Source organism: Lipotes vexillifer, unplaced genomic scaffold (assembly GCF_000442215.2).
Source record: "Lipotes vexillifer unplaced genomic scaffold, Lipotes_vexillifer_v1.1 scaffold268, whole genome shotgun sequence".
Taxonomy (NCBI): Eukaryota; Metazoa; Chordata; class Mammalia; order Artiodactyla; family Lipotidae; genus Lipotes; species Lipotes vexillifer.
The window spans coordinates 512,419-538,128 of NW_006796561.1; the positions used below are offsets into that span (position 1 = coordinate 512,419).

At 40.1% G+C, this 25,710-nt stretch overlaps 1 protein-coding gene across 1 annotated transcript in view; it reads right to left on the minus strand.

The window, feature by feature from the left end:
• The window catches only part of DMXL2 (Dmx like 2), a 170,428-nt gene extending 146,472 nt beyond the window's left edge, over window positions 1–23,956 (minus strand). Inside the window, exon 1 of the mRNA XM_007468711.1 lies at window positions 23,870–23,956. Within this exon, the coding sequence (XP_007468773.1) occupies window positions 23,870–23,956 (87 nt within the window). The remainder of the gene's footprint in view (window positions 1–23,869) is intronic.
• Between the last annotated feature and the right edge of the window lie 1,754 nt (window positions 23,957–25,710).

The following is a 25,710-nucleotide window of genomic DNA, read 5'->3' on the forward strand; positions in this document are numbered from 1 at the left end:
CTCTTTCCCCTACTCAAAGCTGACAGGAGGCAAGGATGGGTCCAGAATAATGACCAGTGGCTAATAGCTGAAAAAGATGAGCTATGCCGAAGTCTATTCTGGGGAATTTAAACCAGAAAACGCAGAGTTAGCAAGAAGAGTTGAGCTGAAAAGTCATACATATTCAGGGATAAGGCAGCCATTAAGAACCATGCGCAATTTGAAACTGAAATCACCAGTTTGAGAAGCAAATGGATCAGACATCCGAAAATAAGAAAGAACTCACAAGAAAAACATGTATGCAAAATCTCTAAGTAAACGCGGTTTATTCTACCAGCTTTTTAGTTCTATCACGCTGAAGCTCAGGTGCCCTTCCTTGATGATTCATTGTGTATACTGAAATAAACCTTGTTTTTACTTCAGTTCATCTGTCCCTTGCTCTGACTGGAACCGAAACTGGTACGAAGACTGGGGATATTCAGAGCAGGGCTTCAAGGAAAATATGGAATTGTCCGTGATATTAGAGCAGTAGCAATGAGGATACTAGGATAGAAAGCTGGCAAAAAAAAATATGTATAATAAAGTTAGTTACTAAAGTAGTCATCTGTGATCCCGTGGGACCCAGAATATGTACTAGAGAAAGGCTTTTGGAGCACTAAATAGCCGAATGTACTTTTTTCAGCTTTGAAGAATGAACAGCAAAAAGCAATGAGCAAGAGTATGGTGCACCTGTCACTCTCATACACTATTGCAGTATAAAAACATGTGACTTTTCTGGAAGGCAATTTGGTAATATGAATTAAAAAACTGCAAAGAGATTTAAGTACTTTGATTCATTATGTCTATTTCTAGGACTCTATCCTGAGAAAACATTCAGATGTGCAAACAAACATTACAACTAGTACCGAGATGTTTACTGCAGCATTATTTAAAGTAATATTAAAAAAATGGAAACAACCTAAACATCCCATAATAGAAAAATTATGGTTATCACGTCAAGTGTATTGTCCATCAGACTCGCAGATGTTTCTAAGCAGAAACTGCCCCACCCACAGCCTGGGCAGACAACCAACACTCACCGCATACAACTGATTGGACCAGGGTGACACCTGATTCCAAAGGCCAAGAATTTAATACCAAAAGAACCTAGGGGTAAGACAGGAATAAAGACACAGACCTACTGGAGAACGGACTTGAGGATACGGGGAGGGGGAAGGGTGAGCTGTGACAAAGCAAGAGAGAGGCATAGTCATATATACACTACCAAACGTAAGGTAGATAGCTAGTGGGAAGCAGCCGCATACACAGGGAGATCAGCTCAGTGCTTTGTGACCTCCTGGAGGGGTGGGATAGGGAGGGTGGGAGGGAGGGAGATGCAAGAGGGAAGAGATGGGATAACTCTGGGATAATAGATATGGGATAACTCTGGGATAACTATGGGATAATTATGGGATAATCAGTATATGTATAACTGATTCACTTTGTTATAAAGCAGAAACTAACACACCATTGTAAAGTAATTATACCCCAATAAAGATGTTAAAAAAAAAAAAGAAAGCTACAGGCTGGCCAGCAACCCATGATGTGGCCTGGCTTAAAAAAGGTGAGCTGGGTCAGATTCCACTTTCTGGATATTCAAGGAAATACCAAGAAATGTAGCAGGTAGTAATAGGCAGTAAAGCCAAAAGGACTTTATGTACAGACTTTATGTACACAGAGGCCAGGGCAGTCCCTGGGGTCCTCATGCAAGCCAGTTTTAATGGATCCAACACAGGGAGAGGTTGAGATATTATGACAGCCACACAGTCCAACACAGACAGAGTAACTAGTCCCCAGAGCCGACCAAGTTCCTGATATCTGAGGCCCAGTTGTACTACGTACGACTTGTGTTAGAAGATTCTTGGAAGAGTTGTCTTGTCGACTGAAAAAAATTACACAACCTAAACGTTGAGAATTATATTTTATTTGGCGGACTTTCTGAGGACTTCAAGGCCAGGAGTTCTGAGGGACTGCTCTGAAGAGGTAAGGGAGAAGCCAGGATATATAGGAGTTTTGCAACAAAGACCAGGTAGTCGCAAAACGAAAAGATTACTGTTAACTAAAGAAAACCAGACATCTCAAGTGAATGAATTTAGCACTTTTCTTCGTATGGGAAGATGCAAGAGTCTGGGCTCATTGAAATCATTGCTTTGATATGCACCTTAGCTATCTAGGACCAGTATTCTTCCCCATCCTGAGTCCCCTCAGGGTGCACCTTTGGGGCTGGCTGCAGCGGCTGACAGCTTGACAGCAGGCAGCCCATTCACCTCTGTCCTGTGCTCCTTCAGGGCTCACGGGGTGGGGGTGGGGGGATGCAGCATCCTTTGTTTACTACAGCATCCTTTGTTTACTGATATGGCAGGCCAGTTTTCCCTCACAGTCTTCTGCTCCTCTTCTGTATTCTCATAATTCCCCACTGCTTAAGGTAATTTGTTCCTTGCACCATTTAAGTCTCAACAAATATTCACAGCCGGATGACTGTGGGGATTCAAGTCAACAAATGTCTACTGGACCAGGCACACAGGGCAGAATGTGATGAAAAAGAGGCAGGGTCTCTACCACATGAAGTTTACATTTCGCCAGAGGACAGGGAGAGGTGGATGGTAAGTTTTTGTTTTTGTATTTTTTAATTTACAAAGAAGGCTTGAGATTCTCATTAAACATAGCAAACAAAAAAATAAAACAACAAAATACATCTATATCCACTCCCTCACAAAACTCCATTAAGTCGATTTTTTTAAAAAGCTAGAGGTGTACATAAAACAGACACCACAAAGAATAAACTAAAATAAACGTGTGCATGACCACCACTTAAAAAAAGAAGACACTATTTCCAGCAACCCAAAAGACCGTGTGTCCCTTCAAAAGGACATTTCTCTCCCACAAGCAAAGTAGCACTGCCCTGACTTTTTTGGGAAATCACTCCCTTGCTTTTCTTTGTAGTTTGTCTACTTCTGCATGCATGCCTAAATAACATGGTTTAGTTTTGCCGGCCCTCTGAACTTTGTGTATGTGAAATCATACTGCATGTATTCTTCATCTTGCTCTTTTCTTGAACATTTATTTGGTCAGAGGTTAATTCATGACACATATAGCTGTGATTCATTCATTTTCATTACTTATTAATATTCCCTTGTATGTACCACAATGTATTCATTCTAATGTTCCTGGACTGTTTGCATATTATTAAAAACAATGCTGCTCTAAGAAACAAACACAAATGTTGCTCTGAACATTCCTGTAGACATATCCTGCATATTATATGTATTTATCTAGAATATATATAGAGAAGAAGAACTGATAGATCACAGAGAATATGTATCTTAAATTTTGGTATATAATGATAAAACATTTTCCAAAGTAGCTGTATGAACTAATACTCCCACTAGCAGTGTATAAGGATTCCCATTTATGGATATTCCTGCCATCACCAGATATGTCAAATTAATCTTTTGCAAATGTGGTAGGTATGCAATGGTATTTCCTGATTTCAACTTGCATTTCTGATTACTAATAAGGAAGAGCCTCTCTTTTCATATGTTTGCTAGTCATCTAGACTTTTTTTGTGAAATGCCTGTTCAAGACTTTCATCCACTTCCTATTAAGTTCTCAGTTCTTTTATTGATTTACAGATATTTTTATATTCTGGATACCAATCCTTTGTCAAATATATGTGATGCAATTATCTTTTCCAAGTCCATGGCCTGCATTTTCACTGTTCCTTATAATTAGATTCCAGTTATGCATTTTGGGCAGGAACATCATAGAAATATAGCCATGTTCTCACTTCATTTTACTAAGAGGCACATTTGTCTACCTGTCCCATCTCTGGTGATGTTAACTTCGATCGGTTGATAAAGATGGTATCTGACAAGTTTCTCCTCTATAAAGCTATTATTTTCCCTTTGTAATTAATAAGCATTTTGTGGGAAGCTATTCTGAGGTTATATAAATATCTTGTTACTTACCAAACTTTTACCCACTAATATTAGCATCCATTGGATGATTCTTGCCTAATCAGTTATTACTATGATGGCTGCCAAATGGTAATTTTCTTCTTTTTTTGGGTGGGGGGGGCCTCACCATGCAGCTTGTGGGATGTTAGTTCCCCGACCAGGGATCAAACCTGGGCCCTGGGCAGTGAGAGCACAGAGTCCTAACCACTGGACCACCAGGGAAGTCCCCTCTTATTTTTTTTAAACTGAAGTATAGTTGATTTACAATGTTGCCTTAATTTCTGGTGTACAGCAAAGTGATTTAGTTATACATATATTCTTTTTCATATTCTTTTCCATTAAAGTTTATTATAAGATATTGACTATAGTTCCCTATGCTATATATAGTAGGACCTTGCTGTTTATCTGTTTTGTATATAGTAGTGTGTATATATTAATCCCAAACTCCTAATTTATCCCTCCCCCTGAGTTTTCTTATTGATTTTTGTACTTTTTATATTAAAGATCATGCGTTCTTACCTCATTCAAAGGGTGATAATCCACTACTATCACTTATTTTCATATTCAAATGTCCCAGACTTGGCCAGTAGGAACCCTTCAAGCTAGCCCTGTCTTCTTTTGACATGTTCTCGTCATTCTTTGAACAATTCCTTAATTTCTGGCATAAGAGATTCCAGGCTTATCTAGGCTTATCATCCAACCTAGAATCAGCTATTTCTCCAAGGAATGCTGCTTCTTTTTAGTGGAGAATGGTATTTAGAAACCAAGATCTTGATGCCAGTTATGTTTCTGCTACTGGAGTACCAACTGTGTCTAGGCCCTCTCAGCTGACCAACTAGGAAACAGACAAGTGTGCACATGCACTTGAATACACATGCATATGTGTGTGTGTATGTCGACACCCACATACAGTTTCAACTCTCCATTGAAAGGTTTAAAAGCAATGACATCCAGGACATGCATACATCTCCACCATACCTATATACCTCTATACCTATACATCATTACTCTCTACCTTTCTCACTCTCTCTCTCTCTCTCTCTCTCTCTCTCTCTATATATATATATATATATACACACACACACACAAACAGATTCACACATTAAAAACACATAACATATACATATATGGATACACACACATACATATGAAGTCACACAGATGCCTCTGGTCTGATTATATCCACCACAGGATTCATTCTAGCCTTCCTACATTCCATATTTTGAACTCCCTTCTTCAATTATGAGAAACCTGGTTCACATCATAAATTAATTTATTTATCTATAATTGTGGTATATTTGGTGTTTTAAGAAATATTTTGCAACCTGAAGGTCATGAATAAATTTTCTATACTGTCTTCTAAAATCTTTATTGTTCTTTCACACCTAGATCTGTAATCTACCTGCAGTTAATTTTTATGTATGGGGTGAGCTAGAGGCCAAGTTTCATTTCTTTCCTATATAAATAAGAAAATGTCCCAGCACTACTGACTGAGAAGATCAACCATTCTATGCTATTCTACCACGTCATCTTTCACATAAATCAAGCATCAGGTGGGACTTCCCTGGCAGTCCAGCGGTTAAGACTGCGCTTCCACTCCAGGGGGTGTGGGTTCGAGCCTTGATCAGGGAACTGAGATCCCACATGCCACGCAGTGTGGCCAAAAAAAAAAAAAATCAGGCATCAATAAATGTGTGAGTCTGTTTCTGGTGCTCTGTTTTGTTAGTTCGGTATATTTGTTCTTAGGCCACCACCACACTACCTTAATGACTACAACTTCTACGAGTCTTCAGCTGGTAGAAGTCCTCTCATCTTAGTGTTCTTCAAGATAGCCTTATCTATTCTTGGCCCTATCTCTTTCCATAAAATTAGGCATCATTCTGTCAAATTTCACAAATCCTCTTTAAGTTTTTGACTGGGAACACATCAAAGCTATAAATTAGCTTGGAAAGAACTGATATCTTTATACTAGTCCATAAACATGGTATTTATCTCCCTTTATTTAGGTTTCTCAATAAAGTTGTATTAATTCTGCCCACAGATATCTTCTACATGTATTATTAGACTTATTGCTCGTCCCTGATATTTTTTGATATGAAAAATGGTATCACAGCTTTGATTCCAAGTAAGAACAACAATATCTCTCTCCCACTGAATGCAGCCATAAAACATGGACAGAATGCATGGAACAAATATTTTAAAACTCTGAAAAGTAAATGGTAGTAGGTGAACGAGGAAAGAACAGAATTTGAAATCCACTGCATTAGCAGAGAGTTTAAACTTAGGACAAAACCAAAACACACACAAAAAAGAGACCTCCAGGAGAAGCCATTTATTTTTGGTTCAAAAAGTAGGAAAAGAGACTCTTAATTTGCAAAGAGAGGGAGAGAAAATTCCCCATTTATCCTTTTCTTTTCTTTTCTTTTCTCCATTTTCTCACATCCCAGCCCCCAAGCAATCCCAGAGCTCCAATATAAAGAGCTATGATCCCAAGAGAGTGGGGAAAATCCCAGTTGCTTTTTTTTTTCTTTCTCTGTCCTACTGCTGCTTGGCACTGAACACAAATATAGTCACAGGAAGCAGAGAGCAGAGTAACTAAAGTCTCAACTTTCCAGCCAGAGAACCACCAAGGGGAGCCCTAGCAAAACAGAAAGTACCACAGAAATCACAAAAAGGGAAGAGCTTGGAAGAACAACCCAATAAACTTTTTTATAAACTCCTGGGTGCATCCCCGGGCAGCATATGCACAGATCATACCTAAAACAGCAGCATAAACACCTTGGGGATCTGAACTACAGGAGATACCACTGCCCAGGTCTCATATTGGTCGCCTGTGGCATGTACACAGGTTATATCCAACTAGTACTGCAAGGCCTTTGAAAATGGAACTCACACTGAAACTACAACCTATAGAAGGCTGGTCGGAACTTTTGGCATGAACCCAAATAAGCTGACTGCCTGCTAAAACAAAATATCAACATCCTCATCCTCCGTAGACTTTACACAAGACCTAGAGTTGCATAACACAATATTTTAAACAGTCCAGGTAACAATGCAAAATTACTGAGCATAAAAAGAGCTAAGAAAATCTCAATTCACATGGGAAAAGACAATCAACAGACATAGACTTTGAAATTAACACACAAACATGTTAAAGTGACTACTATAAAAATGCCATAGAAGTATGAATACCCTCAGATCAGTAATCTAAGCTTCCATATTAATCAATTAGAAAAAGAAGAGCAAAACAAATTCAAAGCATGCAGAAGTCATGAAATAATAAAGATAAAAGGAGAAATCAAAGTGACAACAGGAAAACAGTATATAATGTGAACAAAATAAAAATCTGGTTCTTTGAAAAATTTCAGTAAAACTTATAAACCTCTAGAAAGACACACAGAAAGAGAGAAGACATAAATTACCAACACCAAAGAAAAAAGAAAAATTGGGACTTTCCTGGTGGCATGCTGGTTAAGAATCCATCTGCCAACGCAGGGGACATGGTGGGTCCAAGCCCTGGTTCAGGAAGATTCCACATGCCACGGAGCAACTAAGCCCGTGCGCCACAACTGAGCCTGTGCTCTAGAGCCTACAAGCCACAACCACTGAGCATGTGCAACACAATTACTGAAGCCCACATGCCCTAGAGCCCGCATGCCGCAACTACTGAGCCCGTGTGCTGCAACTACTGAAGCCCATGCGCCTAGAGCCTGAGCTCTGCAACAAGAGAAGCCACGGCAATGAGAAGCCCGCGCGTGCCACAACAAAGAGTAGTCCCCGCTCACAGCAACTAGAGAAAGCCCACATGCAGCAACGAAGACCCAACGCAGCCAAAAATAAATTAATTAATGAAAAATAAAAAGATTTTAAAAAAATTTTATTTTAAAAAATAAAAAAAGAATAAAAGAAAATACCAGTACTAACCTTGCATAATAAAATACTATATAAACAACTCTATACACATAAATCTGACAGTGAAATAGGAAAAAAAAAAAGACTAATTCCTCCAAAACCAGAAACTACAAAAACACACCCAAAATGAAATACATTACCTTAATAGTCCTTTAATTGTTAAAGAAATTGAATGTGTAGATAAAACCCTAAAATTCTGTACAACTGAAACTAATACTGTAAATCAACTGCAGCTCAATTTTTTTAAAAAAGACCTTCTGGGGCTTCCCTGGTGGCACAGTGGTTGAGAGTCCGCCTGCCGATGCAGGGGACACAGGTTCGTGCCCTGGTCCGGGAAGATCCCACATGCCGTGGAGCGGCTGGGCCAGTGAGCCATGGCCGCTGACCCTGCACGTCCAGAGCCTGTGCTCCGCAATGGGAGAGGCCACAACAGTGAGAGGCCCACGTACTGCAAAAACAAACAAACAAAAAAAGAACTTCTGAAACAGAAAAGTCAAAACCCAGATGATTTCACTGGAAAATCGTACTAAAATTTACAGAATGAAACCATTTCTACCTGATCCATGACAGAAAATAGAAAAGGAAGGAATACTTACAAACTCATTTTATGAAACTAGCATTACAATAATACCAAAACCAAACAAAAACAATATGAGGGGAAAAGACGATGGATCAAGAATGAACATAGATGCAAAAACACTCAAAAGAATATTAGCAAATCAAATCTGGCCCTATATAAAAAGGATAATACACACCATAACCAAGTGGGGCTTATACCAGTAATACAAGGCTGATTTTATTTGCAAAAAATCAATCAATGTAATCTACCACACTAACAGTTTAAAGAAGAAAAAAAATCACAAGACCATATCAATGAAAAAAAAAAACATTTGACAATGTTCAAGATGACTTCATGATAAAAACTTCCTGCAAAAAAGGAATATAAGGACATTTTTTCAATCTTATAAAGGTCATACACAAAACAAAACAAAATCTAGGACTAGTCAGTGCAGTAAGTACAACAGAGCAAATCAGACATGACTTAAGATAGGATTAGCAGGGCTTCCCTGGTGGTCCAGTGGTAAAGAATCTGCCTTCCAATGCAGGGAACATGGGTTCAATCCCTGGCTGGGGAACTAAGATCCCACATGCCTCGGGGCAACTAAGCCCCAGCGCCACAACTACTGAGCCTCAACTAGAGAGCCTGCATGCTGCAAACTACAGAGCCTACACACTCTGGAGCCCACGTGCCACAACTAAAGAGAGAAAACCCACACGCCACAACTAGAGAGAAGACCTGAGCTGCAACGAAAGATCCCGCATGCCTCAAGGAAGATCCTGAGTGCCACAACTAAGACCCGAAGCAGCCAAACAAACAAACAAAAAAAAGAAAGGATTAGCAAATGGATTAGAAAAAACCAATTAGAATTCTAAAAAGGATGAAAAGAAAATACAGTAGAGAGGGTTTTAGACATAGAACTAAAGGGAGAAGATCTAATATATATACATACATATATATATATATATATTTTTTTTTTTTTTTTTTTGGTTGCATTGGGTCTCCGTTGCTGTGAGCAAGGGCTACTCTTCGTTGTGGTGCATGGGCTTCTCATTGCAGGGCTTCTCTTGCTGTAGAGCACGGGCTCTAGGCCCGCAGGCTTCAGTAGTTGCAGCACGCGGGCTCTAGGGCATGCGGGCTTCAGCAATTGTGGTGCGGGAGCTCAGTAGTTGTGGCACATGGGCTTAGTTGTTCCATAGCAATATGGGATCTTCCCAGACCAGGGCTCGAACCCATGTCCCCTGCATTGGCAGGCAGGTTCTCAACCACTGCGCCACCAGAGAAGTCCTAATATATTTAATGTATTAGTCTCATGAGGTCAATGGGGCAGAAACAATATTTGAAGAGCTATTAGCTGAAAATTTTCCATAGTTGATGAAATACATCAACTCACAAATTCAAAAATTTCAAAAGTCCCAAACAGGATTAAAAAGAAAAAACAAAAAAGGACACCTAGACACAACATAGTAAAACACCAGAAAGACAAGAAAAACCTTACAAGCAGCTAGAGGAAAAAAAATTAAAATACAACTTCTAAAGAAGCAACAAGATGGCAGCTCACTTCTCAACCCAACAGTGGAGGCAAGAAGATAAAGGAGTGATATCTTCAAGATGCTGAAAAGAAAATACTGCCATCCTCAACCTATGCAACCTAAGCAAAAATGTCTTTCAAGAATGAAACACAAAAGGGACTTCCCTGGTGGCCCAGGGGTTAAGAATCCGCCTTCCAATGCAAGGGACGCTGGTTCGATCCCTGGTCGGGGAACTAAGATCCCACATGCCGTGGGGCAACTAACCCCACGTGCTCTAGAGCCCACACACCACAATTAGAGAGCAGACACACACACAATGGAATATTACTCAGCCATAAAAAAAGAATGAAATAATACCATTTGCAGCAATATGAATGGACCTAGAGATTATCATTATCTCTGATTATCATTATCTCTGATGTAAGTCAGAGAGAGAAACACAAATATCATATGATATCACTTATATGTGGAATCCAAAAAAAAAAAAGATACAAATGAACTTATTAACAAAACAGAAATAGACTCAAAGACACAGAAAACAAACTTATGGCTACCAAAGGAGGAAGGGGAGGCAGGGATGAAGTAGAAATTTTGAATTAACAGATAAAATAAAGAACAAGGACCTACTCTATAGCACAGGGAACTATACTCAATATCTTGTAATAACCTATAATGGAAAAGAATCTGAAAAAGAATATACATATATGTATATGTATAACTGAATCACTTTGCTGTACACCTGAAACACTATAAATCAACTGTACTTCAATTTTTAAAAAATTTTTAATAAATAAAAATAAATTAAAAATAGCTTTGTGGTATGCAGGTAATGTAAGTCTTAAGAATATAATACTTACATCCTTAAATGTATATACTAGAAAAAGAGGCTGGAATGTTTATCTCAATAAATTAAGAAGAAAACAGCAAAACTAATCCAAATAAAGCAGAAAGAAGGAAATAATAAATCAAGAATAAGAGTTAATGAAATAGAAAATAAATATATAACAGAAAGAACTAGTAAAATTAGAAGTGGGTTATTTTAAAAGATTAATTAGGTTGATAAACCTCTACTGAAGGAAAAGAGGAGCCACAAATAACCAATGATAGTAAAGAGAAAAGAAGCAATATAACAGATGCTGCAAACCTCAAAAAGATAGTAAGAGGTGGCTCTGAACAATTTTAAATTAATAAATTTGAATATCTACACAAAAGAATAAATTCTTACAAAAATAACTACCCAAAACTCACTCAGGAAAAAAATACAGATAAGCATTCTGAAATCAAATAAGCCTCCTCCATGAGGCCTCTGTCCACTTTACCAAAATGGTAAGAGGGGTTATCTCTGGATTGTACAATTACAAATGATTTTATCTTTCTTCTACATTTTTCAAACTATCTACAAGGGCATGTGTTACTTTTTAAATTTTAAGGGGAGAAAAAAGAACTTGGAGCCTTAGGTTCCAGTCCTTTTTTTTTCCTCTCTCATTGAAGTATAGTTGATTTATAATATTATGTTAGTTTCAGGTGTAGAGCACTGCAATTCAGTATTTTAATGGAGTATAATTATACATTATACTCCATTAAAAGTTATTGCAAGGTAATAGCTACAATTCCCTGTATTTTACAATATATCCTTGCTGCTTACCTGTTTTATATATAGTACTTTGTATCTCTTAATCCCATTCTTCTAATTTGCCCCTCCCTCCTTCCCTCTCCCCTTTGGTAACCACTAGTTTGTTTTCTATACCTAAGTCTGTTTCTGTGTTGCATATCATTTTGTTTACATTAATTTTTAGATTCCACATATAAGTGATATACAGTATTTTTCTTTTTCTGACTTATTTCACCAAGCATAGTATTCTCTAGGTCCATCCACATTGCTACAAATGACAGAACTTCATTCTTTTTTATGGTTGAGTACTATTCCATTGTGTATGTAGGTATCACATTATCTTTATCCATTCATCTGTTGATGGACACCTGGGTTGCTTCCGTATCTTAGCTATTATAAATAGTGCTGCTATAAACATTGGGGTGCAGGTGTCTTTTCAACTTAGTGTTTTCATTTTTTCTGGATATATACTCAGAAGTGGAACTACTGGATCATATGGTAGTTCTATTTTTAGCTTTTTGAGGAACCTCCATACTGTTTTCCAGAGTGGCTGCATCACCATTTACATTCCTACCAACAGGGTACAGGGTTCCCTTTTCTCTACATACTCTCCAACATGTATTTGTAGACTTTTTGATGACAGCCATTCTGACAGGTGTGAGGTGATATCTTGTTGTTTTGATGTGAATTTCTCTAATAATTATCAATGTTGAGCATTTTGTTATATGCCTGTTAGCCACCTGTATGTCTTCTTTGGAAAAAAATGTCTATTCAGGTCTTCTGCCCATTTTTTTTATTGGGTTGTTTGTTTTTTTGATATTTTTTTTACCTATATATTTTGGAAATTATCTCCCTGTCAGTCATATCATTTGCAAATATTTTCCATTCCATAGGATGTCTTTTGGTTTTGTTGATGATTTTCTTTGCTGTGCAAAAGCTTTTAAGCTTAATTAGGCCCCATTTGTTTACTGGTTCCAGTCTTAATTCTGCCACAGGGTCTGCTGTGTAGCTTTGATTAAATCCTTTAATTCCCAGATCTAAAATTCCTATACTAGATCTAAACTGTAAAACATTTCATTTCATATACCAATTTAACATACAAGATGGATATTAATCCTTCCATTTCAAAAAAAATTGTTTCTATATATCAACCACATGCAACTGGCACTATTAAATACTACCAGAAACAAGGGCTATAATTCAACTACTTCACCAATTTAACTAGTTTATAGCTTAAAACAACATACACCAACAGTGTACAATAGTGCATATTTAATAGCTGGTTTGCCTTAGAGGGTATGCACAATGCCTAGGTGCTCAAATATTTTTTGAATCAAGGATGACCAGGAAGTTAGGCTAAACAAAATTCTACTACGAAAAGGAAACTTTCCTTTTTACTTTCTATATTTCAACATTGTTTGAATTATGAATTTTTCACAATGTAGATATTATATTAATAATGTTAAAACAAAAAATTGAGTTCTTTATGGTTTTTGTTTGCTTTTTGATTTTAATGGCCAAATTGGGCTTTTGATTATATAAAATTTTTCCAGCATAAAATGACAGCCATGTTTAAATGTTCCATTTGTCTATGTATTAGCACATTCTTCTTTTTTCTTTGGCTGCACCCCACGGTTCTCCCTGACCAGGGACTGCACCCTCATCCTCGGCAGTGAAAGCACAGAGTCCTAACCAAGGACCACCAGGGAATTGCCAACATTCTTAAAATTACTTTCTAAAGAAAATCTTGCTTCTAATATGGTACTGGAACAAAAACAGAACTATAGATCAATGGAACAGGATAGAAAGCCCAGAGATAAACCCACGCACATATGGTCACCTTATCTTTGATAAAGGAGGCAGGAATGTACAGTGGAGAAAGGACAGCCTCTTCAATAAGTGGTGCTGAGAAAACTCGACAGGTACATGTAAAAGTACGAGATTAGAACACTCCCTAACACCATACACAAAAATAAGCTCAAAATGGATTAAAGACCTAAATGTAAGGCCAGAAACTATCAGACTCTTAGAGGAAAACATAGGCAGAACACTCTATGACATAAATCACAGCAAGATCCTTTTTGACCCCCCTCCTAGAGAAATGGAAATAAAAACAAAAATAAACAAATGGACCTAATGAAACTTCAAAGCTTTTGCACAGCAAAGGAAACCATAAACTAGACGAAAAGACAAGCCTCAGAATGGGAGAAAATATTTGCAAATGAAGCAACTGACAAATGACTAATCTCCAAAATTTACAAGCAGCTCATGCAGCTCAATAACAAAAAAACAAACAACCCAATCCAAAAATGGGCAGAAGACCTAAATAGACATTTCTCCAAAGAAGATATACAGATTGCCAACAAACACATGAAAGAATGCTCAACATCATTAATCATTAGAGAAATGCAAATCAAAACTACAATGAGATATCATCTCACACCGGTCAGAATGGCCATCATCAAAAAATCTAGAAACAATAAATGCTGGAGAGGGTGTGGAGAAAAGGGAACACTCTTGCACTGCTGGTGGGAATGTAAATTGGTACAGCCACTATGGAGAACAGTATGGAGGTTCCTTAAAAAACTACAAATAGAACTACCATATGACCAAGCAATCCCACTACTGGGCATATACCCTGAGAAAACCATAATTCAAAAAGAGTCATGTACCAAAATGTTCATTGCAGCTCTATTTACAACAGCCAGGAGATGGAAGCAACCTAAGTGTCCATCAGCAGATGAATGGATAAAGAAGATGTGGCACATATATACGATGGAATATTACTCAGCCATAAAAAGAAACAAAATTGAGTTATTTGTAGTGAGGTGGATGGACCTAAGAGTCTGTCATATAGAGTGAAGTAAGTCAGAAAGAGAAAGACAAATACCGTATGCTAACACATATATATATGGAATCTAAGAAAAAAAAATTTCATGAAGAACCTAGGGGTAAGACAGGAATAAAGACACAGACCTACTAGAGAACAGACTTGAGGATATGGGGAGGGGGAATGGTAAGCTGGGACGAAGTGAGAGAGTGGCACGGACATACATACACTACCAAACGTAAAACAGATAGCTAGTGGGAAGCAGCCGCATAGCACAGGGAGATCAGCTCGGTGCTTTGTGACCACCTAGAGGGGTGGGATAGGGAGGGTGGGAGGGAGGTAGACGTAAGAGGGAAGAGATATGGGAACATATGTATATGTATAACTGATTCACTCTGTTATAAAGCAGAAACTAACACACCACTGTAAAGCAATTATACTCCAATAAAGATGTTTAAATAAATAAATAAATAAGAATATTCCTTTGGCTGAGTTCAGTTTACCACCAGGTGGGGCAACCACCTCAATCTTGTCTTTGTCAGGCTCCTCAATTTTCAATTCTAGGCCCAGCTCAGCTATTTTTTAAAATCTGTAACTCTTAAAATAAAAAATCTCTACAGGGCTTCCAGGGTGGCGCAGTGGTTGAGAATCTGCCTGCCAATGCAGGGGACACAGGTTCGAGCCCTGGAAGATCCCACATGCCACGGAGCAACTAGGCCCGTGAGCCACAACTACCGAGCCTGCGCGTCTGGAGCCTGTGCTCTGCAACAAGAGAGGCCGCAACAGTGGGAGGCCCGCGCACCGCAAAGAAGAGCGGCCCCTGCTTGCCGCAACTACAGAAAGCCCTCGCACAGAAACGAAGACCCAGCACAGCCATAAATAAATAAATAAATAAATAAAAATTTAAAAAGAAATCTCTACAGTCCAGGTATTAGGTTAATCTCTAATTTTTTATGTATTAAAGTCTTTCAAAAGCAAAATTTTGAAAATTTTAGAACTGCTTAATAGGCACATAATTTGTCAATTCCTCTCAACACATTAATATGCATCCTTAGATTAAACTAGACCAGCTAAGCTTTATACCTGGATTGTATTCTCTTAGCTCTCCCTGCCTCCATCCTGTAAAATTCATTTATCTAAATATGGCCTAATGCCATTGACCTGTATCAAAAAGTATTGTAAAAAATAGCCTTATAAAAGTGGTCACCATATTTACTCTAAGGATGTTGTATATTACACTAAGTGCCGTTTCTATTTATTAATTTATTGAGTACTATTTTGTACCCAATAAATTTTTGTTCTAGGTGCTAATGAAAGAGCAGTAAAGGGTATTGAAGGCACTCAGGTCTTTTCTCTGAGTGAAAAAAGAATTCATTTGAAAATTTTGAACGAGAGACTAATAAGATCCGATTTATACAGTAACAGGATCATTCCACTATTATGTTGAAAATAAACTGAAGAAGTATAAGACTAAAGGCAGAGAAGGCAAGGAGACCTGTTAAGAGCCTATTGCCATAATCTTGGAAAGAGATGATGGTGTCCTGGACCAGGGTGGTAGCAGCACAGGTGATAAGTGGACAGATTCTGGATGCATTTTGAAGGTATAGCCAACAGAAGTTGCCAACATTAGATCTGGGGTGTAAATGAAAGAAAACAGTGAAAGATTCCAAGGGAACTGGAAAAAAAAAAAAAGGTAAGGTAGCCATTTACTGCTTTAGAGAAGGCTGGAGGAAGAGAATGTTATGAGACAGCTATTAGACATTCAAAAGGGAGATGTCAAAGAAAAGCTGGATACAGAAATCTGAAATCAGGCTGAGAAGGAGTACTTAAGGGAAGTAAAGGACAACCAGGAGAGCTAAGTGAAGAAACTATTTCAATGAGGAAGAAAAAGCAATTTTACAGGACAGAAAAGGAGAAACTGTTAGAGCAATGTGCTTGAGTAGATAAGAGGGGATGAGACCTGGGATATTAATTGGGGTTTCTCACAACTGCAGCAGCATTGACATTTTAGGCTGAGTAATTCTTCATTGTGGGGAGCTGTGTTACACATAATAGGATGTTTATCAGGGTCTCTGGCCTCTGCCCACTAGATGCTTGTCCTTCCCTACAACCTTGTCAACAATCAAAAATGTCTCCAGACACTGCCAAACATCCCAGGGGGCAAAATCACTCCCAATTTAACATCATCGGTACCAATGGAGGAACTGGCCTTTCCTGGAAACACTGACAATTCATCCATATAAAAGATGCTACGGTTACAGTACATGATAATGATTTTAATATCTCCTTCTGATTAGATCCTCCAAAGTACAGATATAGTCAAGGCCAGAGAAGACATGAGGAAGATGCCAGCATATAACAAAACCGAAGTCATTACTCCTAGGAAAATGTCAGTATTTTGTTATTAAAATGCAGAGACCATATAAGCTATGTGTGTCTTTGAACTTAGTCTAAGCCAAAACTTTTATGTTTTGGGGGAGGGGGGGGTCCAATCTATGCCCCCTTGCATAATGCCCATATAGTTTCAGGTTTCCTGGGTTTCTTCTAAAATCACAAGAGGAAAACGTCATGACTTAGTATGAATTAAGTTAAATATCATTCCTGAGAGGGCTCAATTTTGAGAGGAATAGCCCAAAAGGAACACATCTCCAATGATAATCTAAGAGGATGATATTTATGCCTTTCAAATCACCCCACCAAATTATCATGTAGTGTTTAAAGGAATCTGGTTCTATTCAGTGACCCCTTTATACCTAGTGACTTCTCCATCAAAGAGATATAAGCTAACCATATTTTTAGGTGTTTAGGATGGAGGCAAAGGGGAGCATTAAAGGAGCATTTAGCAATCACGAAATGAGAAAGTTTGAGAATAAAAGCACAGTCAATTGGTTTCACATATTATACGTCAAGTGCCAGGGTTACATGAGCTATCTCTAAGAGCAAGAAAATACAGTCACACCACCTGTGAAAGTTGCACCTGCTTCCCTGCTTCCTCAATAACAAGTCCTATCCTGTTATATCACAAATTAGGGATCCAGAGCAAAAATAAAATGAAAAAAGGATACTACAAACTCAAAAAGACTGAAAACCCTAAAACTTCTATTAAAATATTTGGTTTCCAAACTTGTTTAAAAAATAAGCCACAAGCTAGAAGAGCCTTACTTGAATCTGAATTACAGATATTCTCTATTATTATCCCCTTTTAAACACTGCCTTGCTTTCTATCACAGAAGGAAATTAAATTGGTCAGGCAGGACTTGTTTTTCCACTGCACCATTACTGTTGTAACCCAACATCCTATACTCTTTTTGATGATTAAATACTGAGACTCTGGGCTTCCCTGGTGGCACAGTGGTTGAGAATCCACCTGCCGATGCAGGGGACGCGGGTTCGTGCCCCGGTCCGGGAGGATCCCACGTGCCGCGGAGCTGCTGGGCCCGTGAGCCATGGCCGCTGAGCCTGCGCGTCGGGAGCCTGTGCTCCGCAACGGGAGAGGCCACAACAGTGAGAGGCCCGCATACCGCAAAAAAAAAAAAATACTGAGACTCTGATTTGTTCTAAAAGTTTCTCAAGATCCAAATTAACATACTGATTATAATTTCTTCTTTTAATTGAAGTATTTACATATTTACAATGTTGTGTTAGTTTCAAGTGTACAGCAAAGTGATTCAGTTATACATATGTATGTATATATTCTTTTTCAGATTCTTTTCCATTATAGGTTATTACACGATATTGAGTATAGTTCCCTGTGCTCTACAGTAGGTCCTTCTTGTTTACTTATTTTATATATAGTCGTGTGTATGTTAATCCCAAACTCCTCATTTTTCTCCCCCCATCCCCACTATCCCCTTTGATAACCATAAGTTTGTTTTCTATGTCTGTGAGTCTATATCTGTTTTACAAATAAGTTCGTTTGCATCAATTTTTTAGATAATTTCTAAAGTCATCCTTCAAATACTCAAAAAGCTAAGAACAGAAAGTAAAGGAGTAAATCTGTTATAGTGGGTGGTTGAATACCATCACCCTGGCCCATCTCCCACTCTGCACTGTACTCTGACAGTATCATCTACCAGATACCGAGGATACAATCATAAACAAGAGCCTCCTTCTCGACTGTGAGCCCGAAGAAGAACCACTACTTCACAAAGGCTCTGCATGGCTTAATCCCTGAGCCAGAAAGGAAGTCAGGCTCCCTGACTGTAGAGTCTGACCAACAGTCTTGTACATACATACAAGTGGCGGGGCACAGAGGCGCTAGACCTATATCCTCACCACAGTCACTTTATGTTTCTGGTCCATCTTCTCTTTTGCCCCTTGGAAATCTCTAGAGAGGTCTGTATAAATGCCATCCAAGGTCTGAATAGCTAAAGAGAACCTAATTTAAGAACCTCATTTTACAGATGAAAAACCTAAAAAGTTTCAGCAATTTGGCCAATGTCATATAAGTAGTTGGTCTCTGACTTCCCATTTCTGAGGAGGCATTATTTGGGGTTATACCAGAGTTTCAGGGTAGCTGCTAGGAGTCTTCTCACTCTAGAAGGCAGGCTAATTAACAATATACCTAGGGACATAAGTAAAAACTTATAGAACCGCATATTCACCCACAGGCTGACAGCAAACACAAGGCCACAAACTCTAAAAGATATCAATTTAAATAAACAAGAAGCTACTCTCCAAGAATAAATGGGCCAGTTTCTCTCGGGAAACAAGCCCGTTCTAAATTCTTGACTTCTGTCTTTCCCTTTTTTCTCAGCATAGGCTGTCAATAGGTAAAGTCATTATACCTATTGATAACCAGACAGTACAAAAGCATTTTTCTGTCCAACTCTCCAATTCCCCTGGCCAAAAGTGATCTCTTATTCCTTCTGAATTCCCACAAGAATTTAAGTGCCTCACAATACCACACAGCTGACCTGCTGTGGTTAAGTATACATCTTAACTCCCCTAGTAGACAGATTACCAGCTTCCTAAACTTTTTTAATAAACTCCCTGAAATCTGGACTATTTTTTTTGTTCTTTTTTATTATTTTTTTTAATCTCCACAGAGCCACACACATCCATGTGTTCAACAAACATTTGTAAATGTATAAACAAGCTGATTATTTTAAAATTTCAGTGTTGCCATATTCTAGGACTAGACTGTTATTATGCTACAGTAGAATAAAAATATATCTAAATGCCAAAAAAGGTCATATATGACATATATAACATGTAACACAACATTATCTTCTAACTTTTAAATAAATGTTTTTTCATTCATTTCATTCACTACTAGAAAAAACAAAAACAACACAAGTCAAGAATGTCAGAATACAAATATATTTTCCTAAAAAGCTAAGGGTAATGTTTGCAAATCATTATTTTTCAAAATTCTAACAGTATTCGCTACTTAATAAAGAAGCCCTGTGGGGTTTTTTTAAAGTCCTGTGTTTTGTTTTGTTTTGTTCATCACTTTTGTGAAGGAATAGTCACCCAATAATGTATCCTTTATATCACACCACTCCTTGGCTTTTGTTGTTCTTACCATCTAGAAATGCCTAATACTACTCTGTCTTTCCAAGTATCAATCTTTCATGAAATCTTTTATCTTCCCAACTACATGTGATCTCTTTCATCTGACTTACACTGTAATTATGTACATCATTTTTTATCTGTCAGTATATTATAAGTCCCCTGAAAGTGGAAATGACTTACTAATTTTTGTAAACTTTTTTCATCAATGTGTTGAATTCATATCAGAATGGAGTAACATCAACTGCCCCTATATGTCTGAAAATATAGTATGTACCCCTTAGGTGAAAAAAATATTTTAATTATATTAATAATCATCATGTACCATCACTATTTTAATTAATATTCTAATGCTTACAGAAAAGTAAAATAAAAAAAATGAAGGACTATTTTCAGAAAGTAATAAACAACATAAATAAGGAGAAATTTAAACTATCTGTTGCATTAAGCCTTGAAACATCCACTTACCTGTAAGAAGGTAGTTGGAAATGTATCGATGGCAAAATAAACTACAACAAAGCTCATACATCAACCTTTGGACTACCTGAGACCTGACTTATTACAGGATAACAATATTTCCCAGGACTTAGATCTTATATTGAAAAGAACAGAATGATCAAAAGGTGATATTTATACAAGTGTATTTATAAAATTACAGTTGAGTGTTTTAAAAAACTCCTAACTGCCAAAACACAAGTAAAAACCATCACAGCCCACATGCTAGCACTAAAAGTACTCATCACTGGGTTTGTCCACTACCAACTGCATCACCATGTCAACACAGTAGAGATTGTGCCCTGACAACATAACCAAGCAGACATTCACTGCCCAGCCGATCACACCACCACCACCCACCACCTCCCATGCACAGTGCAATATATATATAACAGATTGTTTTTCAATTACAATGTCATGAACATTTCAAAATTCTTTTAGAACAATTCCTTTTGAAAAACTTTGCTTATAGACTCTGAAATAAATGATCTGCCCTATTTTGAAAAGGTCCTCAGGTTACCACTGGCTAGCTCCAAGACAGTCTTACCTTCTACACTGGCCATGTCTAGACCCTCCCCACATATACACACCCTTCAGAGCAAGAACTCTGACAGGAAAGAAACATGCTACAGAGAAAAGCCCACCAGATGAGAAGTCACAAGACCTCCATTCCAGTCCCGGCTGGCCCCCTTGTTAGTCATCTGACCCAGAACTAAAGTTTTTTCATCTGATTGCTATACAAATCAAATGGCATGCTCTACATAAAGGAGTTTTACCTTTTCTTTTAATTTCATTTTTACTATACTAACACAGGCATTGAAATAATTGTTAGCTGATTCCTGAGTACTTGAAAACAGCTTGTTCTCATTTTTTTCAAGCAACTCTGTTTTTCACAGAGTCCAAAAGGTCATTTCTAGTTCAAAGCAAAATTATAACTGGATCAGTGTATTCAAAACTAAGATATTGGGACTTCCCTGGTGGTCCAGTGGGTAACGCTCCATGCTACCAATGCAGGGGGCCAGGGTTTGATCCCCAGTCGGGGAACTAGATCCCACATGCATGCCGCAACTAAGAAGCCTACATGCCGCAACTAAAGATCCCACATGCCGCAACTAAGACCAGGCACAACCAAAATAAATAAATAAATATATTTTTAAAAACTAAGATATTAAAATGAGATGGTGTGCAACATGGGTGTGTAAATGCCAAAGGGCCAAAATAATCAGTGTCACAGGCAGGCATCCTAAACCAGGTAAATTCTGAGTCATTATTTGGGAAAACAAAACGCAAGGGTTCTCTTGTTGCAACATAAAAATGTAGGCTTAGTGAGAAGACTGGTATGTCTACAGCAAAGGGGCCAAGATGAGGAGTATATATAATCAAATGTAAAGTCAAAGATGGCAGAAGAATATCTGACAAATTTAAATTTCACACCACAGCTCTTAGAAACAACTACATATTCTTGAGCCAAGAATGATATGGTGAAATGCTATTTGAAGATTATTATACCAGCAGCTGTGTGGAGGATGAATTGAAGTGATCAGAGATGTCAGGAAACCAGTTTGGAAGTTTTTAATATTAAGTAATACAAATAAGGTTCTACAATAATCTGGTAACTAAGGACATGAAAAGGGGTAAATCTGGTAGTCACTGCAGAGTCAGCTAGATTTGGTGACAGGTTGAAAGAGGGAGGTGGAAAAAGATTTGGAAATGATTCCAAGGACCTGGTCATGGGCAGCCTACAGCATAACCACACCTGTGCAGCACTAATGCTTCTGGCACTGGCTTTTCCAGACTGCACCTGAACCTGTTTAGCCCTATATACCAGCCTCACAATGAGACACCACTCTACCTTAGATGGAAACAGAAAACTACCACGACCATAATAGTGTGGAGATACCCCATAAGCCAAGAGTCCAGATTCATTTCTTGATGGAGAAAGCCTGTTCTTCTAACCCTGGGGAACTTCCTCCCCACATACACAACTAGGGGAGAGGGAAATTTCTTCTCTCTATGCCTCCCAAATTGTCTACACACTTGAATCCCAAGCTCAACACTATATGGATCTTTTAGGTCACAAGCACACAAAACACAGATGATACCATTGATAGGGATAGGTGTAACAATATAAGTCAGGCAAATTATATTTTTTAAGGGTTCATTCTAAACTGGTACAAAGCCAAGTTGATTACATTTAAAATTAAAATGGTCAAAAAACGATCTTATGGGGTTATTTCTAATGTATCACAATGATAGGTAAATTCTGCTCCTGAGTGCACTGCGCTACATAATGATTCTGCAGTTTTGCAGAAGCTTTTCTTATTTCTGCAGCTTTAAAAACATGCTACTGGAAAGCAGACATCAGATCAGAGTGTTTCCCTTGTCTAAAAAGCATACCATTATGCTATTTCCAATTTCATCAAAGAGAATGATTATTAACAACAATGTGTATTTAATCGAGGTCTAACTGTCTACAGTTCCTTCCGAGGAGGACCATGTCTAAATTTAACACAAAAAAGAAACTCATGTTAATCCATGGGAGTCTCTCTGTGGGTAAATGAATCTCTAGAGCTTGGTTTGAATTGGCTATACTAACAACATTCCATTCTCAAAAGGATTAATCCATCCAAGCTCCTTGAGAAACATGTCTATTTCATCCAGATTTTTAAGAGGTTCTAACACATTATCGTTTATATACACTTTAATCTCACAAACAGGAAAAACACTGTCATAAAATTTTCACATTGCCCTATCTTTAAAACAAACCAACCAGCCTACCTTGCAAACGGATTAAAATATTATCTAGGGAGGTTACCAAACCGTGATCTCGTGATAAATAAGAGCTCTCCAGGCCGCTGTCACTCTAATTATTCTATTCTAAATTTCTCGGAGGCAGAGAATGAATTTTTCCATTTCCTTGTTGGAATTAAGATTCTGCATATCAGGAGGTACGGAGGGTTGGGCTTAAAGCCACCGGCTCCAGCGGCTCCTCAATGTCCTAACACAACGGGCAGGGGGAGCCAGACGCAGCATCGCCTCCACGCTCCGCGACGAGACAAGACCGAGTCTCTGCGCCTCCAAGCCGAGAGCAGGTGCGAAACGGACGCTCTGGGCTTTCAGCGGTTTCACCTTCCTCCACCATAGACCCGGGGCCATCCTAGGAGACGAACCGTCTGGTGCAGTCACCCCCGGGGCCCGTTTGCTGAGGGCGGACAGGGCGGTGGATTCCTCAACCTTTCCCCTGACTGGCAGTTTCCTACAGCAGCCGCAGGAATCACAGTTCCCACGGCCCGCCCCGCTAAACTGGGGTGCAAAGGGGGCTCGGGTGGGGCCTACCAACACCTCGCAGCCTCCCGGGGAGGCGTGGGCCGGGGACAGGGGTTCTTGGCCCCCGCGTAGAGACTGCGGTCTCTCCCCCTCGGGCTCCCGGACACCGCTCACCGTGAAGGGGACATCTTCGACGCTGCCCACGGAATAGCAGTTGTCTCCAGGGTTGACAGCTCCGGTGAGGACCTGATGTAGATGCATTTCCAGAGCCCCGGCTGGCCAGGCGAACGCACTAGAGACTCAACGAGCCCCGCTCCCGGCCCTCCTCCGCCCTCGAGAGCGCTCCCCGCTCCGCCTCCCTCGGGACCCACCCCGCCGCGGCTCGGGCTTAAGGCCTCGCCCCCCTTTTGCCTTCCCCCAGCCTGGTCCCAGCCATGGGAGCTCCTCGACCGCCGCCGCCGCCGCCGCCGCCGCCGCCGCCGCCGCCGCCGCCGCCGCCGCCGCCGCCGCCGCCGCCGCCGCCGCCGCCGCCGCCGCCGCCGCCGCCGCCGCCGCCGCCGCCGCCGCCGCCGCCGCCGCCGCCCGGATCGCCGCTCGGCTGCGGAAGTGCCCGGATGCTCCCACTGCCTGCTGCACCGGCGCACAAATACGGGAGGAGGGCAAGGGTGCTTGTGAAGTGGGCGGGGGGGGGGGGGGGGGGGGGAGGGGTGGGGGGGGCGGGGCCAGCCTGTGGCGGCGGCAAAAGCCGGGGTGACGATGCACCAGCCTGAGGCGCGCTGTGCGTTCTCCTGGGGGGGGGGGGGGGGGGGCGGAGGGGGAAGGGCTGGGGAGCGCGCGGCCGGGCGCGTGCTGGAAGGGACGCTCCACCTGAGGGAGATGGGCGGCGCGCGCGGCCACCTTGGGGGCAGCGCCAGTCGACTGGAAGGGTAAACCCCTCTTCCGCTGCTAAACCCTTAGCTCAGTCCTCCCCCGCCCCGCGTTTGCGCGTGCGCGCGCAGAGCTTTCCAGCGCAATTGCGCGCACCGCGCGGATCCTTGTCCTGGGATTGCGCGCGCAGAGGTGCGGGAATTCCCTTGGAGCTCCAGGCTGCGGCCGCTGGGGGCGGTCGCGGGGGTAGCCGCAGGGCGGAGCGGAGGTCGCTCCGGGCCGAGCCGCAGTCCCACTCCGGAGAAGCACCGCGAGTATGCTTCGATGAGTCTTTAATCCATTACCAAGTACACTGTATGATGGTCAGTGCAGTTGACTTCAGGAGGACACCCGTCAGCGGAAAATTCACCTCGGGAAATCTTAGATCCCTTAGGGCTTTTTTCAAGTACAGTGCATAAGATATTTTACTTTATGTAAACAATAAAAACATCTTGCAACTGTGTAGAGAAGCCGTACTCCACTAACAGCGAATTATTTTGTTCCCACCTTTTGAAACGGTTGTTCTAGGCAGCGAAAGGGCCCCCCTGGAATGAGTGACTCCTCTAGGCTCTTTTTTCATGCGCGATGTCATGGATTCTTGCAGAATCGCCTGATTTTTCCAGACTGTTAACCTTTGATACAGGGATCAGATCCCTGCTCCAGTTCAATTCGTCACAAGGCTTTGAGCCTATACTGTGTGTGATTAAGTCACTGGGGCAAGGAAGTAGAAGGGACTAAGTTACAACTATCTATAAAAACAGGCAGAACGCGAAAAGTGTTAGGATTGAGACACAAAAGTCTATGCACCACAGAAGAGGAAGAATACCTTTGGCTAAGGGGATGGGTAAAGTGTTATGGAGAGACTGACATAAACGCTGCATTCAAATAGAGAAAATAGCCTGAGCTAAGGCTTAGAAGTGTAAAATGACAGGATGTGTTAGAGAAACAATGATTAATGTTTAAGGCTGAAGATATATAGGGTGAGAAAAGAAATGGTAGTTAACAAGAGATGGATACATCCAAGAGGTAGCTTGTGGCCAGCCTGAACATGTAGAGGCTTGAATGCTCCACTAAGAAGCTTAGATTTCATTCCCGTGCAGTGGCGGGGG